We start from the raw sequence: 18,323 nt of genomic DNA, 5'->3' as shown, positions 1-18,323 counted from the left end.
TTCTCCAGGCAGCTAGAGGCCTCAACAGTGGTGCTGAGGATTATAAAGCCACAAAACAAAATGTGTAAAGGCTGCAAAAACTGATGTCATCTGAAGCAAAACCCCAAAATACATTTTGACTTGCTGCCTTACCAAAGTCAATGGCAGCCACTGTGCAGGTCCAAAGTCTGTATGACGGGCAAAGTGGCTCCATTGTTCCTTTACCAGGTCTTTTGGGGTTTGGTTATTTGAGACAGGGTCTCATTGGGTATCCATGGCTGGCCTAGAACTTGCTCTGTAAATCATGCTGCCCTCAAACTAACAGATTGGCCTGCCTCTGTCCCAAGTGCTGGGATTAAAGGCGTGCGCCGTCACACTTGACTAAAGACTTCTCGTGTCGTGAATTTTCCCAGACTGTCTTTGTAGGAATGTGTTCTCTAGGAAGCATGTCAGCACAGTACCTCTCGCTGGAGCTTCCTCTTTTCTGCTTTCAGCTCATCTTCAATTTTCTCAGCATTCTCAGCAGCAGTTTTGTACCGCAGCACCTGCCCCTCAAGCCGGCTGATCTGTAAAGAGGAGCACACAGGCCTCTAGGGTTTGCCACCACTGCTTGGCAGCCAAGATGGAAACTCAGTGTCACTGAGGAGCCCAGGAGCCCAGGAGAAGTACAATCGCAGAGTCATTCACTTGAGGGCCAATTTCCCATGTTAAGTCTTCAGGCATTTGAAATGTACAGAAGGAACATTTTTCTAAAGAGGCCTTGTTTTAAAATCCTCTAGAAATAGCTTTTAAAAAATGACATCTACAAAGTACTATGTTTAAGAAAATATTACACCTGTTTATTTACTGTGTGCACATAGAGGTCTGTGCTTGTTTTATGTCAAATTGACACAAGCTAAAGTCATCTGAGAGGAGGAGTCCTCAATTGAGAGAAGCCCTCCATAAGATTCGGCTGTAGGCAAGTCTATAGGGCATTTTCTTTCTTTCTTTTTGGTTGAGACAGGGTTTCTCTGTGTAACAGTCCTGGCTGTCCTGGAACTTGCTCTGTAGACCAGGCTGGCCTCAAACTTGGTGTTCGCCAACTCCACCCAGCTGGGCATTTTTCTTAACTAGTGATTGATGGGGGAGGGGTGATGCCGTCCCTGGCACCACCCACATTTGTTGTGGGTTCTAAAAGAAAGCAGCCTAAACAAGCCATGAGGATCAAGCTAGTAAGCAGCACCCCTCCATGGCCTCTGCTTCCAGGTTCCTGCCCTGCTTGAGTTCCTGCCCTCACTGTTTTTGATAATGAACTGTTATATGGAAATATGAGGAAATAAACTCTTCCCTCCCCAAGTTGCTTTTGATCATGGTGTTTCAGCACAGCAATAGAAATCATAACTAGGACAAGATAAGACAACATGTGGGAATCAGTTGTCTACAGCCGTGTGGGTCCTGGGGATCAAACTCAGATCTTTAGGCTTGGCAGCAAGTGTCTTATCTGCTGTGCCATCCTGCTGACCCAGTCATCCATCTTTAGAATAAACACAAAGTTGAATTTCCTCACCAGGTGTGTTCTGGTGGCTTTTCAGCTGTAATGCAGAGCATTTGAAGAGATCCAGTGGCCGAGGCCACCTACAGAAATTCAAAGGTCTAACTACTATGATGCAAGAGCCTGAGAGGCATTTGATAGCATTTAATGGCATCTAAATCATTTGCTGCCTCACAGAAGTACTTACACTTTGTTCCAAGGTGGTTATGTCTTGTTCTGCTTTGGAAAGCTTGAATTTGTATTCACTAATTTGTCTATTGGCATCTCCTAAAACAGAAGATAATAATGCATTACACTCATCTCCAGAATTGAAGCTGTGAAGTAGCAGATAGAGGACATGCAGTTCAGGTTCTGGACTCTATGTACTGCAAGATAACTCCTGCACCTGTGCTCAGCAGTATCCCTAGGGCCAAACAAGTTCTTCTTTCCCTCCAAATCAGTGGTTCTCAACCTGTCGGTCAAGACCCCTTTGGAGATCACGTATCAGATATTTATGACTCACAGCAGTAGCAAAATTACAATTATGAAGTAGCAATGAAATAACTTTATGGTTGGGGTCAGCACAACATGAGGAACTGTGTTAAAGGGTCCCAGCATTAGGAAGGTTGAGAACCACTGCTCTAAATGCATGTGAAGAGAGCGCTGAGAAAGTTCACAGGGTGGCAATGGCCCCTGAAGCCTCTGGGCCCCCTGCTTCTCTGAACCCAGCCCTGTACCTTCTAGTTCGCAGGCAGTGTTTCTGCTCTCTCACACACTGATTCAACTCTTCACTAGCCTCAGTAAGATACACTCGTCTCTGTAACTCGGGAACTGTAATTTCTTCCCCTGCTCATTTTATCTGCATTCTCTTTATGATAATTATGTTCTGTAATACTGTTTATGTAAGTAAAGAGGGGGTCCTGCCTTAGTCTTCTTAAATTTATGGACCTAGCCAAATGCTTTGCATTCTATGCTTCAATAAAGCTGAGATAAGTGCTTTTCAATAATATGGTGATGTTATAGGTATAGCTACAAATCATTATATGTACATCATTCCCAAGAAATAAAGAGCTTAGAAGTTTAGAAATTCCCACCAGGACCCTAAAGTCTTCACCCTTTGAAGATTATACAGTTGCAAAGTCTATAGAACATACATCTAACTCACCAAAGGAGAAATTAAAAAAAACCCTAGAACATTCCTCTATTTCCACATGAACAATAGGAGGCCTACCTATGCAGTGGTCAGTGCAAGCAGTTTTGCTGACTGGACAGTTACTATCACCTTAACAGGAAACACAGGAGTTGGCACCTCTCTGTAACCCCAAATGCTAGCCCTTGGGTGGCTAAGACAAGAGGATCAGGAGTTTGAGGCCAGCCTGAGCTGCACAATGAGACTATTTCAAAAAATGGATAGAGCAGCTATCTCTCAGGGCCACCTCTAGTCGTGGAAAGAGCTCTACAAGAGAAGTTACAGTCCTGTTTTTATATTCAAATCTCCAATAACCTATTGGTTATCAAAATGTGCAGCTACTTTATCCCTTTCAAACACTGATTCCTTCCCGTGTAAAAGTCTGTTCACTCACTCCCGTATGTATCTGAAACCCTACTCACTCCAGGTCCAGTTGCTGTTCAGAACTAGCAGCTGCTCACATTGTCCTGGCTGCCATGTGCTGCTCAGGTCATTTAACCTCACCTGTAGAGCCCACCTCTAACACCTGCTTGGCTCCAGAAAACAGTCACGCAGAAGCTAGTTTGTTCCTCTTCAGCTTGGTTCCTTTCAAATTTGCTGCTTCTGCAATCTTTCAAAATCTACTTGTGCCCTCTGGAACTACTGGCATCCACTATACTGGTCAAGCTCACCCTACCAGCCTCCTAACTAGCCTTCCCACCTTCTGTCACCTTCCTGTTCCACCAAGGTGAGATTCTAGAACAAACTACTCATCAAGGAATATGAGAGACCTGAGGTCCAAAAGAAGTAATACTAACCACTTAAGTTATTATTAATAAGCTTCAACCCCCAAATTCTTCCATTCAGCCTGCATCCAATTGTTAATATGAAAGGGACACAGAAAGTCAAGATTTTAAAGTACATTATCAGTAAAGCCCCTACAAATTACAAAAATGAAAGCCCCTTATTGTAAGTTACACATCACTACCAACAGGGTAATAATAAGAATGGGTGCTGGGACAACTCTACTGTGGTATGTAGGGTGAGTACAGTAGATAGACACTTAAAAACAATATGGAGCCAAGCATGGTAGCACACACCTTTAATCCCAGCACCTGGGAGGGAAAGGCAGGTGGATCTCTGTGGGTTCTAGGCCAGCCCAGTCTACATAGTGATTTCAGGCTAGCCAGGACTATGTAGAAAGATCCTCTCTCAAACAAACCAACAATATGGGGTCAAAAGTAAAAAGGGAAAAGAAATATAATTTGTATAAACAGACTATATTTTGTAGCCTTGCTTTTAATTTCATGTAAAGATGAATTTTTGTTAAAAACTAGTAAATTTCAGAAACTCAACATTAATGAGCTGGTCTTAAATCTTCAATTTTCCGAGATGAATTCCAAAGAAAAAGCTTAAATGGAAGAGGGACCCACACAGGAGCTCAGACATCACATGCAGGCAGGGACTGGCCCATGCCACCCCTGGGACTTACAGGTGAGCAGAGTCCCTGTTCAGCTCTTTTTTTTTTTTTTTAAATTTTATTTATTTTATTTTACAATACCATTCAGTTCTACATATCAGCCACGGGTTCCCCTATTCTCCCCCCTCCAACCCCCTCCCCTTACTCCCAGCCCACCCTCCATTCCCACCTCCTCCAGGGCAACTCCTCCCCCGAGGACTGCGATCAACATGGTAGACTCAGTCCAGGCAGGTCCAGTCCCTTCCTCCCAGTCTGAGCCAAGTGTCCCTGCATAAGCTCCAGGTTTCAAACAGCCAACTCATGCAACGAGCACAGGACTTGGTCACACTGCCTAGTTGCCTCCCAAACTGATCAAGCCAAACAACTGTCACACCTATTTAGAGGGCCTGATCCAGCAGGGGGCCCCTCAGCCTTTGGTTCATAGTTCATGTGTTTCCATTCATTTGCCTATTTTTTTCAATAATTGAGTAAAACCGAAATTTATTATAAGCCACAGTCGTCCTAGGGACCTCCATGCTATATATATAGCCTTCATGGTTCTATGGGTTGTGGTCTGAATGTTCTTTATTTTATATCTAGAATCCACTTATGAGTGAGTACATACCATGACTGTCTTTCTGGGTTTGGGTTACCTCACTCAGGATGATTTTTTTCTAGTTCCATCCATTTGCCTGCAGATTTCATGCTTTCATTGTTTTTCTCTGCTGAGTAGTACTCCATTGTGTATATGTACCACATTTTTTCCATCCATTCTTCCGTTGATGGGCATCTAGGTTGTTTCCAGGTTCTGGCTATTACAAATAGTGCTGCTATGAACATAGCTGAGCATGTATCTTTATGGTATGAATCAGCATTCCTTGGGTATATGCCCAAGAGTGGGATGGCTGGGTCTTGAGGTAGTTCGATTCCTAATTTTCTGAGAAACCACCATACTGATTTCCACAGTGGTTGTACAAGTTTACATTCCCACCAACAGTGGAGGAGTGTTCCCTTTGCTCCACATCCTCTCCAACATTGACTGTCATTGGTGTTTTTGATCGTAGCCATTCTGACAGGTGTAAGGTGGTATCTCAGAGTTGTTTTGATTTGCATTTCTCTGATGATTAAGGATGTTGAGCATTTTTTTAAATGTCATTCAGCCATTTGTAGTTCTTGTTTTGTGAATTCTGTTTAGCTATTTAGCCCATTTTTTAATTGGACTGTTCAGTACTTTGATGTCTAGTTTCTTGAGTTCTTTATATACTGTGGAGATCGATCCTCTGTCAGATGTGGGGTTGGTGAAGATCTTTTCCCATTCTGTTGGCTGTCTTTTTGTCTTATTGACTGTGTCTTTTGCCTTGCAAAAGCTTCTCAGTTTCGAGAGATCCCATTTATTAATTGTTGCTCTCAGTGTTTGTTCTGCTGGTATTATATTTAGGAAATGGTCTCCGGTGCCAATGCGTTCAAGAGTGCTTCCTGCTTTCTTTTCTATTAAGTTTAGTGTAACTGGATTTATGTTCAGGTCTTTGATCCACTTGGACTTGAGTTTTGTGCATGGTGACAGATATGGATCTATTTGTAATCTTTTACATATTGAGATCCAGTTATGCCAGCACCATTTGTTGAAGAGACTTTTTTTCCATTGTATAGTTTTGGCTCGTTTGTCAAAAACCAGGTGTTCATATGTGCATGGATTAATGTCAGGGTCTTGAATTCGATTCCATTGGTCCGTATGTTGGTTTTTATACCAGTACCAAGCTGTTTTTATTACGATAGCTCTATAGTAGAGTTTGAGGTCAGGGATGGTGATGCCTCCAAGGGTTGCTTTATCGTATAGGATTCTTTTAGCTATCCTGGGTCTTTTGTTTTTCCGTATGAAGTTGAGTATTTTTCTTTCCAAGTCTGTGAAGAATTGTGTTGGGATTTTGATGGGGATTACATTGAATCTGTTGATTGCTTTTGGTAAGATTGCCATTTTTACTATGTTAATCCTACCTATCCATGAGCATGGGAGATCCTTCCATTTTCTGATATCTTCTTCAATTTCTTTCTTTAGAGATTTAAAGTTCTTGTCAAAAAGGTCCTTCACTTGTTTAGTTAGTGTTATCCCAAGGTATTTTATATTATTTGTGGCTATTGTAAAGGGTGATGTTTCTCTGACTTCTTTCTCAGCCCTTTTATCATTTGTGTATAGGAGGGCTACTAATTTTTTTGAGTTAATCTTGTATCCTGCCACTTTACTGAAGGAGTTTATCAGCTGTAGGAGTTCCCTGGTAGAGTTTTTGGGGTCACTTACGTATACTATCATATCATCTGCAAATAGTGAAAGTTTGACTTCTTCCTTGCCAATTTGTATCCCTTTGATCTCCTTTTGTTGTCTTATTGCTCTAGCTAAAACTTCTAGTACTATATTGAATAAACATGGGGAGAGTGGACAGCCTTGTCTTGTTCCTGAATTTAGTGGAATTGCTTTGAGTTTCTCTCCATTTAATTTGATGTTTGCTGTTGGCTTGCTATAAATTGCTTTTATTATGTTTAGAAATGTTCCTTGTATTCCTGATCTTTCTAAGACCTTTATCATGAAGGGGTGTTGGATTTTGTCAAAGGCTTTTTCAGCATCTAAGGAGATGATCATGTGGTTTTTTTCTTTCAGTTTGTTTATATGGTGTATTACATTGACTGATTTTCATATGTTGAATCATCCTTGCATCCCTGGGATGAATCCTACTTGGTCGTGATGGATAATTATTTTGATGTATTCTTGGATTTGGTTTGCCAATATTTTGTTGAGTATTTTTGCATCAATGTTCATGAGGGAGATTGGTCTGTAGTTCTCTTTCTTTGTTGCATTTTTGTGTGGTTTGGGTATCAGGGTAATTGTAGCCTCATAAAAAGAGTTTGGTAGTGTTCCTTCTGTTTCTATTGTGTGGAACACTTTGAAGAGTATTGGTATTAGTTCTTCTTTGAGAGTCTGGTAGAATTCTGCACTGAAACCATCTGGTCCTGAGCTTTTTTTGGTTGGGAGACTTTTGATGACTGTTTCTATTTCTTTAGGGGTTATTGGTCTATTTAAATGGTTTATCTGGTCTTGATTTAATTTTGGTATGTAGTATTTATCCAGAAAATTGTCCATTTCTTCCTGGTTTTCCATTTTTGTGGAGTACAGGTTTTTGAAGTATGATCTGATGATTCTCCGGATTTCCTCGTTGTCTGTTGTTATGTCTCCCTTTTCATTTCTGATTTTGTGAATTTGGGTGCTCTCTCTTTGCCTTTTGGTTAATTTGGCTAGGGGTTTGTCTATCTTGTTGATTTTTTCAAAGAACCAACTCTTTGTTTCATTGATTTTTTGTATTGTTCTCTTGTTTTCTATTTCGTTGATTTCAGCCCTCAATTTGATTATTTCCTGGCATCTATTTCTCCTGGGTGAGTTTGTTTCTTTTTGTTCTAGAACTTTCAGTTGTTCTGTTAATTCATTGGTATGGGATTGCTCCATCTTCTTTATGTGTGCATTTAGAGGTATGAATTTTCCTCTTAGCACTGCTTCCATAGTGTCCCATAAGTTTGGGTATGTTGTACTTTCATTTTCATTGAATTCTAGGAAATCTTTAATTTCTTTCTTTATTTCTTCCTTGACCCCTTGATGTTTCAGGTGAGCATTATTCAGTTTCCATGAGTTTGTGGGTTTTCTATAATTTCTGTTGTTGTTGAGGTCTAACTTTAAGGCATGGTGGTCTGATAAGATACAGGAGGTTATTCCAATTTTTTTGTATCTGTTGAGATTTGTTTTGTGTCCAAGCATGTGGTCAATTTTTGAGAAGGTTCCATGGGGTGCTGAGTAGAAGGTATATTCTTTTGTGTTAGGATGGAATGTTCTGTAGATATCCATTAAGTCCATTTGAGTCATAACATCTGTTAGGTCCTTTATTTCTTTGTTAAGTTTCAGTCTGGTAGATCTGTCTTTTGGTGACAGTGCTGTGTTAAAATCTCCCACTACTAATGTGTGGGGTTTGATGTGCGTTTTAAACTTTAGTAGTGTTTCTTTTATGAATGTGGGTGCTTTTGTATTTGGAGCATAAATGTTTAGAATCGAGACTTCATCTTGGTGGATTTTTCCCGTGATAAATATGTAATGTCCATCCTGGTCTCTTTTGATTGATTTTAGTTTGAAGTCTATTTTATTAGATATTAGGATAGCTACACCAGCTTGTTTCTTAGGTCCATTTGCTTGGAAAGCCTTTTCCCAGCCCTTTACTCGGAGGTAGTGTCTGTCTTTGGAGTTAAGGTGTGTTTCTTGTATGCAGCAGATGGATGGGTCCTGTTTTCTTATCCATTCTGTTAGCCTGTGTCTTTTTATAGGTGAGTTGAGACCATTGATATTGATGGATAATAATGACCAGTGATTGTTAATTCCTGTTATTTTTTGTGGTTGTGTTGTGTTGTCCTTCTTTGGTGTATGTCGGTGTGGGATTATCTATTGCTTGATTTTTCATGGATGTGTTTAGCTTCTTTAGGTTGGATTTTCCCTTCTGCTGCTTTCTGTAGGGCTGGGTTTGTGGACAGGTATTGATTAAATCAGGTTTGTTTGTTTGTTGTTGTTGTTTTTTGGTTTTTTGAGACAGGGTTTCTCTGTGTAGCTTTGCGCCTTTCCTGGAACTCACTTGGTAGCCCAGGCTGGCCTCAAACTCACAGAGATCCGCCTGGCTCTGCCTCCCGAGTGCTGGGATTAAAGGCGTGTGGTGCCGCCGCCGCCGCCACCACCACCACCCAACTAAATCTGGTTTTATCCTGGAATACTTTGTTTACTCCGCCTATGCTGATTGAGAGTTTTGCTGGGTATAATAGTCTGGGTTGGCATCCGTGGTCTCTTAGTGTCTGCATAAGATTTGTCCATGATCTTCTAGCTTTCATAGTCTCTATTGTGAAGTCTGGTGTTATTCTGATGGGTTTGCCTTTATATGTTACTTGGTCTTTTTCCTTTGCGGCTCTTAATATTTTTTCTTTGTTCTGTGTGTTTAGTGTTTTGATTATTATGTGGCGAGGGGATTTTTTTTTTTTTTTTTTTGATCCAGCCTATTCGGTGTTCTGTAAGCTTCTTGTATCTTCATAGGTATTTCTTTCTTTAGGTTAGGAAAGTCTTCTATGATTTTGCTGAATATATTTTCTGTGCCTTTGAGTTGGTATTCTTCTCCTTCTTCTATCCCTATTATTCTTAGGTTTGGTCTTTTCATAGTGTCCCAAATTTCCTGGATGTTTTGTGTTACGACTTTTTTGTCTTTAGTGTTTTCTTTGACTGACGAATCTATTTTCTCTATTGTGTCTTCAGTATCAGAGATTCTCTGTTCCATCTCTTGCAATCGGTTGGTTATGCTTGTTTCTGTAGTTCCTGTTCCTTTAGTCAGGATTTCTATTTCCAGCATTCCCTCAGCATGTGTTTTCTTTATTGTCTCAAATTCATTTTTCAGATCTTGGAATGTTTCTTTCATCTGTTTAATTGCTTTTTCTTGGCTTTCTTTGATTTCTTCCCATTTTTTGTTCGTTTTTTCTTCCATTTCTTTAAGGGAGTTTTTTTATTTCTTCTTTAATGGAGTTTTTCATTACCTCTTTAAGGGAAGTTTTTTATTTCTTCTTTAAGGGAATGTTTTATTTCTTCTTTAATGGCCTCTATCATCTTCTTAAAGTCGTTTTTAGGGTTGATTTCTTCTGTTTCTTCTGTCTTGGTATGTTCAGGTCTTGCAGGTGTAGAATCACTAGGTTCTGATGTTGCCATATAGGTCTTTATGTTGTTGCCTGTATTTTTGCACTGGCATCTATTCATCTTTTCCTCTGCTCGGTGCAGGTGGTGTCTGTGTCTGAGAGTGCCTCCCTTGTTCTAATTTTTAGTCTTGGTTCAGTAGGAGTTCTTGGTTAAATTGGTGCTATAGGGCTGTTTCTTCAGGGGCAGCTGATCTCAGTCGGTGAAGAATATACTTATGATTCTGGTGATCTGGTTTGGTGGCTGGGCAGCACCTTCTTCTGTGTTCCCAGATCACGTTTTGTTCATTTGTCAACTCCTCAGCTGATCTTGTTTCTTCAGACTCCAAACTGTAGGGATCTGAATCCTCTTCCGGGTGGATTTCAGCTGAGCGGGGTAGTCTCACCAACACCTCCAAGTTGTTGGGTTTTGCAGGATCAGCAGCTGGGCCCTGGGTTGTCCTCAGAAGGAGTGTTCAGATTCGTTCTGGTTCCGTCCCATGGAGATAGCTTCCTCCCCGGGTGTTGGGGTTAGAGGCGTCCCTGCCTCTGCTTATCGATGCTGCCGGGCTTGTCTACCTCTGCAGGCCGCAGTTGGGCCTGTATGTCTCTCCCGGCTGCTGCCGGGCCTGTATGACCCTGCTGGCCACAGCTGCCAGGCCCGTCTACCTCTGTGGGCCGCTGCCAGGCCTATATGTCTCTGTCGGCCACCGTTGGGCCTGTATGTCTCTGCCGGCTGCCACCGTGGGCCTACCTGCCTCTGCTTGTTGCTGCTGCCGGGCTCGTCTACCTCTGTGCCGCTGCCGGGCCTGTATGTCTCTGCCGGCTGCCACCGTGGGCCTACCTGCCTCTGCTTGTCGCTGCTGCCGGGCCCGTCTACCTCTGTGGACCACTGCCGGGCCTGTATACCCTGTTTAGCTCTTAAGAGGTCAGGACCACTCTCCTGGACTCTGGCAGCCCACATCCACCTCTATTCCAGGGATACATGCTACATACCAGTGCACACTGGCCTGGCCCTGGTACCTACTCTGCATCTCGATGAACTGCAAATCTGAGCCATTCTGCAGTCCTGCCAGGTCCCCAGATGTGCCATCACTCCTGGAACACTTCTGCCGTTCCTCTTCTAACTGCAGTTTCAGCTTTCTAATCTGGAATGGAAGGAAAAGTCACCAGTGAAATCAGTGTCTGTCTGTTTCTTTATCTCTTTCTTTGGGGATACTGAGGTGAAGCCCAGGGACTCAGGCATGCTAAGCAAACACTACGACAGCTGTAGCCATATCCCTCTTTTTTTACTTTGAAATAGATTCTCACTAAGTTGCCCAGACTGGCCTTGCACTCACTCTTCAGCTCAGGGAGACCTTGGACTTGGGATTCTCCTTCCTCAGCCTCCCAAGTAGTTGTGATTGCAGACCTGTATCACCAGGCCTGGATGGAAGGTAAGTGTCTTGAGTTTGTATGTGCCAATGCATATATGGAGGCCAGGGGTCTACATCAGATGCCTTCTTCAGTTGGTCTTCATGTTGTTTTTGAGACAAGGATCTCACCAAGCCTGAAGCTAATCAATTTGGCCTGGCTGGCTGGCAAACTCCAGTGAAACTCCTATGTCCACCTCTGCTGGTATTACAGACACATGCTGCAGTGCCTACTGCTGGGAATTCAAATTCAGGACATGTTTGCACAGCACTGCTGCAGTGAGTTTACCAGCTTCCAGCCCCATTCCCTTAAAGGAGGTAACTGGTCCAGTGGCCATCACATACAACAAAGCCGATCCTTATTATTTTTAGCAAGCCATACAAATCACTCAGTTTTTCCTACAACAAGAATGGCTCTAGGCATTTGATATAAACAGAAAGGAATGGGCCTCAGAAACCAGGTGTCTCAATAAAGACCTCTACTCTTTATTACTTACTTGTGTGTGTTTACACAACAGTACACTTTTGAATATTTTTTCTTAGTCTTATTAAAATGAATCCTTTCATGGGTAGATAGGACTTTTTGTCTAGTTTTTTAGAGATAAACTGAATACTTAGAGAACTTTAAATACTCAAATTAATTGGAAGCACAAATGTCTGGCTTTTCCAGTTTCTTTAACTCTGCTGCCAGAGATTAAAAGGAAGCTGAGAACGAGCTTTGCCACTGTCCAATGGGAAGGGCAAGTACTGATTTCACACTCAGTGAATGCATACTTCCCAGGCACCTCTGCCCTTTGCACACATATGGGTTTGCCTTGAGAGAAGTGGGTTGTTATTCCATCATTCCTACCACACCCCAAAGGGGCATCCCTCTTCCTCAGCACTCTTACCCAAAGGCCCTGTGCCATACCTAACCTTACCCCGCTGCACACATAAACTTCTCCAATGCCTCTCGAAGCATCAGCCTGCCACCAGCTGATGCTCCTGCCACAGCCTCATCTCAGAGTACACTTTTCACCTTAGCACTCTCACAGAGCCCTGCAGTTCTGATAGCCCCACTAAGCACTACAGCTTTTGTCTTCACAGGCTCCTACCTCAGCCTGGAGATGGAACGGTGCTCTCAGGCTCTCCTTGCTGGTGCTGAACTACCCTACAGCCATGCTCCCGAGAAGTCCCCATTCTTAATCTTACCTGTTGAGATTCCTATCGAACTGCCTTACGTCTTCACTGGTGTACTGTGCCTCTGCCCTGTTAGCTCCTGACCTGCACTCCCAAAACTACCCTCCTCTTGGCCATTTCATACACATCTAGAGTAGTGGCATGCTCCCATAATGCACCCCGATTCTGGAACACCTCCCCTTCAAGGATCCTGCTATCTACCTCTTTTTGCCCTTGGCCTTCATGTAACACATAATAACAGACTTCAACATTAGATAGCCATACTCCCGAGGTTATTTAGTTCCACATACTCTAACCACGGCTGCTGACCACCACCACCCACCCCACCCACCCCCCGTTCATTCTCTCTGTACTCTAACCCGAACATCCTCCAGCCACACTCACTTCCAGTCATTGATCTATCTTCTTTCTACTCCAGCTGATCTCTACTTCGAGGTCCTCTCTGCACTCTCATTTAGCCTGACTTCTAGGTCCGACCTGACCACCGCAGTCTTACTGCCCTCCACATCCCTTGTCCTAGCTATGTCTAACTGCTGACTACATGCCTGCCACACGGCTGAATGTCACTAGAGAGACACATGATAAATGTGTTCACAGAAACTTCACATACAACACAGCTTAATTCTATTGCCTGTCCTCTCTACTAAGGCCTACCAGGGCACGAATTTTTCAAATAAACCCACAACAATCTGATTATTCATCCAAATTTCCTATGTACCATGAATAATGTATTAAACAGTAGAGTATCACTTGCCATTTGCTTACTGACTGAATAGGAGTGAGGAAAGAGTAACTAAAATCACTCAAGTTTTTCCAAACTAAAGACTAGAATCAACAGGGGCTGCTATCATGCTTGAAAACTTCTGAATACATCACTGTGAGATTTCAAGATACTAGAGAGAAAGAGAATAGGACAGAAGCTTACAGAGGAAAAGAAAAACATCACCTATGAGAGATCAAATCTGAAAATGTCCTCAAAATTTTTATTATTATTATTATTATTATTATTATTATTATTATTATTATTTATTGAGTGTTCATGCACATACACAAAAACACACTCTTCTGGAGGTCAGAGGACAACCTGGAGGAGTCAGTTCTCATGTGCTACCTTCATGTGGGTTTTAGGAATTGAACTTAGGTCGTCTGGCCTGCACAGCATGCACTTTGCTCACTGAGCCATCTCACAGGCCTGTCCTCACAACTCTGAACGACTGTCTTCAAGGACAGGACAATAAAGGAAGAGATTTTTAAAAACCTGAAGGAAAATGACACTTTCAGGCCTTCAAAGTCATGGGAAATTACCAGCCCACATGCTCTTTCCTCAGGAAGCTACTGGAATATACAAAATAAGAGTGAATGAAAGAGGAAAGAAGAAAAGCCGAGAAAAGGGAAGCCAACCCAAAGCACAGGCAGAGAAAGTCCCCACAGGCTTGCAGGACAGTCCCAGCAGCACAGAGTGAACAAGCTGCTAGTTCAGACTGGGCTGTCAGAGATGAAGCCAGGGAACTTGCTACGGATCAGAAAACTGAGTGGGCTTAAAACGGGGGCTAACTGTATGATAACAACACAAGAAAAGCCACCCAGAACAGAGATGGCTCCCTATGGAGCCAATGTTCAGAGTCCTGCAGATGGAAACAGACTGGCTGTTGAGAGGCTACAGGAAGAGGAAGTATGCACATGTGCGGCAGAGGTCTTCCACAGAGGACTGTCAACAGATGGTCCCTTTAAGGAGTAGCATCATGAAGTCAGTGACTCTCACGAAGGGACAACTGAGAGAGGACAGAATTGGTCAGGGTGGGGGTAGAAGGGCTAAGCAACCAGCTTTGTATGCATCCCAGACATTTTTAAAGACAATACCATTTAGCTTTTCTTCCTTTAAATGTTACTTGAGTACTAAAGTTAAGAAATATCTTTTTTTTTAATTTTATTTTATTATGTATCTCTGACTGTCCTGGAACTCACTATGCAGACCAGGCTAGCTTCAAACTCTGCCTCCTAAGTGCTGGGATTAAAGGCGTGCACTACTACACCCAGCAATATTTCTAATTTCTAGTGAACAGTTAATTTATTAGCATTTTACTGCCTATCTTAGATGAACTAATGGTTTCAGATGAGCAGACATCTCACCTGTGACAGGAGCTCCTCCTTTTCTCCAGCAAGTTTCCGTAGCCTCACATCTGGAACAAGTGGGAAGCTGTAAACTGGACTTGGAAAGGTTTTCACAAATAGCCAGCATCTACTAAATTACATTGTTTACATTCTGAACATGAAAAGAAGCAAAGGCCTTAACTCCAATCAAAAGAATACTTTATTCTCCCAAACACACTCCTAGCTGGTGACAGTTATGACATCAAATATCTGCTCCCAGAGCAGTGACTTTCTGCCTAGACACAAACTGGAGTCCAGAGGAAACCATTTTGTTGTTGTTGTTGCAGTTGTCTTCAGGGGCTCCCAGCCTTGGTGGGGAGGGAGCAGGACGTGGAACAGGAGCGGGCCCGGGAGTGCGGGTCAAGGCCCTGCAAAATGCTGGCACCAGTGAGCCTGCCATGGCTGATGGGACAGGCAAATGAGGAGCCCTAAGACTGGTGTGGGACTGAGAGCCTCGTGGATCAGAAACCTGCAGTGGCTTCAACTACTGTTTAAACCTGTGGCTCATCCAGCAGTGAACACAAGAAAACCAGGCTAGGGAACCTGGGTTCCAGCCTGGGGCAGATGCACAGGGCTGCTGCTTCCAGGCGGGAAGAGGCCCCCTGGGCTGAGGAGACACCACTAGTTCAGCTATAGCAGCAGCTCACAGTTGGCCAATGGCCCATAATAAATGAGGGTCGGACATGTCAGTTCCACTTCCCTTAGCACCCACAGAGGTGGGGGAACCCGGAGCTGCCCATTGCTGTCTTCAGCTCTGTACACTATCAGGCTGTAACGGCTATGGATGGGAATGAACAAAATGGTAAACTTACATGAGTTTTGTTTTGTTTTTGTATGGTTTTTGAGTGTGGCCTTTGTGAATAACAATGTCATCTCAAATGCCAAAGGTGAGCATGCCTGCAGGGTTTCCCTTCTAGCTCACTTGCACCCTCTATCAACCATTAATTATGTTTTTGAATTCTACACGAGACAACATGCCTACTAACCTGAAGACAGCTTAGCCTGTGCTGCTCTTGTAGTGCCTCACACTCCCTTAAGAAAACTACACACGCCAGGCGGTGGTGGCGCACGCCTTTAATCCCAGCACTCGGGAGGCAGAGCCAGGCGGATCTCTGTGAGTTCGAGACCAGCCTGGGCTACAGAGCAAGATCCAGGACAGGCACCAAAACTACACAGAGAACCCTGTCTCAAAAAAACAAAAAAAAAAAAAGGAAAACTACACATACACACACACACACACACACACACACACACACACACACACACACACGGTAAAAGAAAAAAATTTAAATTAAAAAATGTTTTAAAATGTGAGCTGATGGCATGTTATCTATCTGTGTTATTTCTCTTCCCCCAGATTTGTTGTGGGGGCAATGGCTGGGGCCCTTTGTGACTTTCTGGAGAGGTGTTGTTAGATTCTCTAAGGGTCAATTTTAACAGGCCTGGACCCTGCCCTGGAAGTCACACTTCAGTATGTGCCTTCTCCATCATCCATTTCTGGCTTTAAGCAAAGTGGTGGCAAAGAGCTGTAGAGCCCTGGGAAGCTTAGACTCTAAATCCAGGTGGGCGAGGAAGAAGCTAAGCCCATGCTAGCAAGTCCCCGCAGCCCTGAGCTCCCCTGGATGGGCAGCTGGACTCTGCCCAGGGTCTGCTGTAGGTGAAAGGCGATGTGTATACACCTGCAATGTGCTGACCCATCAGTGCTAACCCACACGATGACTCCGTCTCTGCTTCCCCAAGATCAAGAATGTCAGAGACAATGTGTCCAGATTCTTGTCTAAAGAGCCATATACTGCCCCCGACCCCTACCCTGGGCTTGAAGTCCAACATCAATCCAAAACGGAATACCAAGCAGTGTCTTACCTAGTGGCCCTTCTCCTGCTGACTCCAAGACCTGAGCAGCTTCCTGAGACACAGCAGTAATGGCTCCAACCACAACAGGTGCATCATGATTGACATCACCATTGGGAGTGCTGTCTGGGATTATAACTAAGCCATGTTTCTGTGGGGAAGAAAAAACCTACCATTACAAGCAGTAATCCACACAGAAACTGTAAGCTCTGTTGAGGCATCTCTGCAACAATGTTTGTTTGTCATGGGTAAAAACTAGTTAGATTAGTTATGTGATATACCTTTGTGGAAGAACTAGCTCAATCCACCATCGTATCAAGGCTGTTGTTTATGGGCAGCAAAGAACTAAGGCAAGAGCAGGGGAAGAAGGCCCAGGCCGACGTACCTCTGCCGTCCTCACTGTCTCCTGCAGGTCAGCCAGCTCCTCTCTGAGCACATCTCGCTCATTCCTGAGGCAGGTAATGTGTTCCTTCTGTTTCTCTAGGGCCTGGGTTTAGGCAGGGTAGCAAGGGAAAGAACAGCACAGAAAAAGAGCAAGAGAAAGGTGACTAATCCAGTAAGCAGGTGAGGCCTACAAGCAGAAGGTTAGAAGTGGAGACAGCGGCCAGGCAGGGAGGGAGCAGCCTGTGTGCACAGCAGCAGAATGGCTTAAACAGAGAAGAGCCCTCATGCATGAACTTGGAAGACATGCTCATCACATGAAGATCATCTTTACACACAAAAATTTCCTGCATAATTTCCTCAGTACATTTTCATTTGGTGAACAACAACAACAACAACAACCCAACACATTTTATTTCATCTTTAACAGAAGTAGTTTAGTTAAGAATATGCTTGATTGTTAAAAATGAAGATGGTTTGGGAAAAAGAGCAAGTCTGGATAAGTTATTTAAATACTGGCTGGCTGCTTGTTCTCCAGTGTTAGCAAGATACTCAGTTACCACCTGGCCCAAGACAGCTCAGCTCCAAAGGAATTCTCTACAACCTACTTATGTTAATTGGTTTTCTGATAAAAATTCGTTTATGCTGATGAAGTGAGTGGGTCCGGAGTTTCAAGTCTATCAGAATCCACCCATCTGGCAAACAGGAGGCCTAGCAGTGGCACCCTCGGGAGGCCCACTGGCTTGGAGTACTGCTCGCACTGACAGGCGGCACGGAGGGCTGGGAGGGCAGGTGGCCTTCCTCGGGAGCCTCCCTGCTTCCTGCAGAGCTTTCAGGACAGCAGCACAGGCAGAAGAGGGAAGCCACTCTACCATCAACAGTGAATGGGAAACCACGTTCACACACGAAGAAGAAAGCAGGCGCCTGGTCACCTGGCGGCAGGGCTGTCTCTACCAGGACCCTTCCGCTATTTATTTCTCCTGATTTAATGTTTTCTCCAGCATTAACCCAATAAGGTAAGCTGTAACTTTGATCACCAGGTCAAGAAGTAGGTCAACTGCTTAGTTACTAATGGCTAGAAAGTGTTTAGTGGTTGTCCTTGTTGCTGAATCTCTAGAGGGTCTCATATTGCCTAGGCTGGCCTTCAACTTGCTATGTAGTCAAGGTTGACCTTGAACTCCTGGTCCTACAGTGGGGTTAACAGGCACATGTCTGCATGCCTGGCACTGATTGAGTAATTTTTATAAAAACCACTATAATCCTATTCTGTGACCAAACTGGAAACAAGTAAGCGTGACAGCACCCGCATTGTGCTGCACCGCTGTGACAGCAGACACTGTGATCCGGTGGGGAAGCCGTGCCCTGTGCCTCCTGGAGGGCACTTATCATCTCCCTGTCCAAAGTTACAGTGGCTCCAGGGGAGAAATGAGTCCAGTTCATTTGGTCCTAACACCTTGCATACGGTCTGCCTTCTCCTTCACGGTCACCCCACAGAATGCCGGG

The 18,323-nt window shown here is 43.7% G+C and overlaps 1 protein-coding gene across 23 annotated transcripts in view; it reads right to left on the bottom strand.

The window, feature by feature from the left end:
- Positions 1 to 18,323, bottom strand: part of Lrrfip2 (LRR binding FLII interacting protein 2) — a 120,108-nt gene that overhangs the window by 1,508 nt on the left and 100,277 nt on the right. For 18 of the 23 annotated variants that reach the window (XM_037207971.1, XM_037207972.1, XM_037207976.1 and 15 more), the window contains 6 exons: positions 16,825 to 16,926; positions 16,452 to 16,590; positions 14,568 to 14,617; positions 10,874 to 10,994; positions 1,698 to 1,777; positions 441 to 545 (listed from right to left, as the gene is read on the bottom strand). In XM_037207971.1, coding sequence (XP_037063866.1) covers positions 441 to 545; positions 1,698 to 1,777; positions 10,874 to 10,994; positions 14,568 to 14,617; positions 16,452 to 16,590; positions 16,825 to 16,926 — 597 coding nt within the window. The remainder of the gene's footprint in view (positions 1 to 440; positions 546 to 1,697; positions 1,778 to 10,873; positions 10,995 to 14,567; positions 14,618 to 16,451; positions 16,591 to 16,824; positions 16,927 to 18,323) is intronic. The other 5 variants (XM_037207983.1, XM_037207984.1, XM_037207977.1 and 2 more) reach the window with 1 other exon arrangement.

Source organism: Peromyscus leucopus, chromosome 7 (genome assembly GCF_004664715.2).
Source record: "Peromyscus leucopus breed LL Stock chromosome 7, UCI_PerLeu_2.1, whole genome shotgun sequence".
NCBI lineage: Eukaryota > Metazoa > Chordata > Mammalia > Rodentia > Cricetidae > Peromyscus > Peromyscus leucopus.
This window is presented reverse-complemented; position numbering and strand designations above follow the sequence as displayed.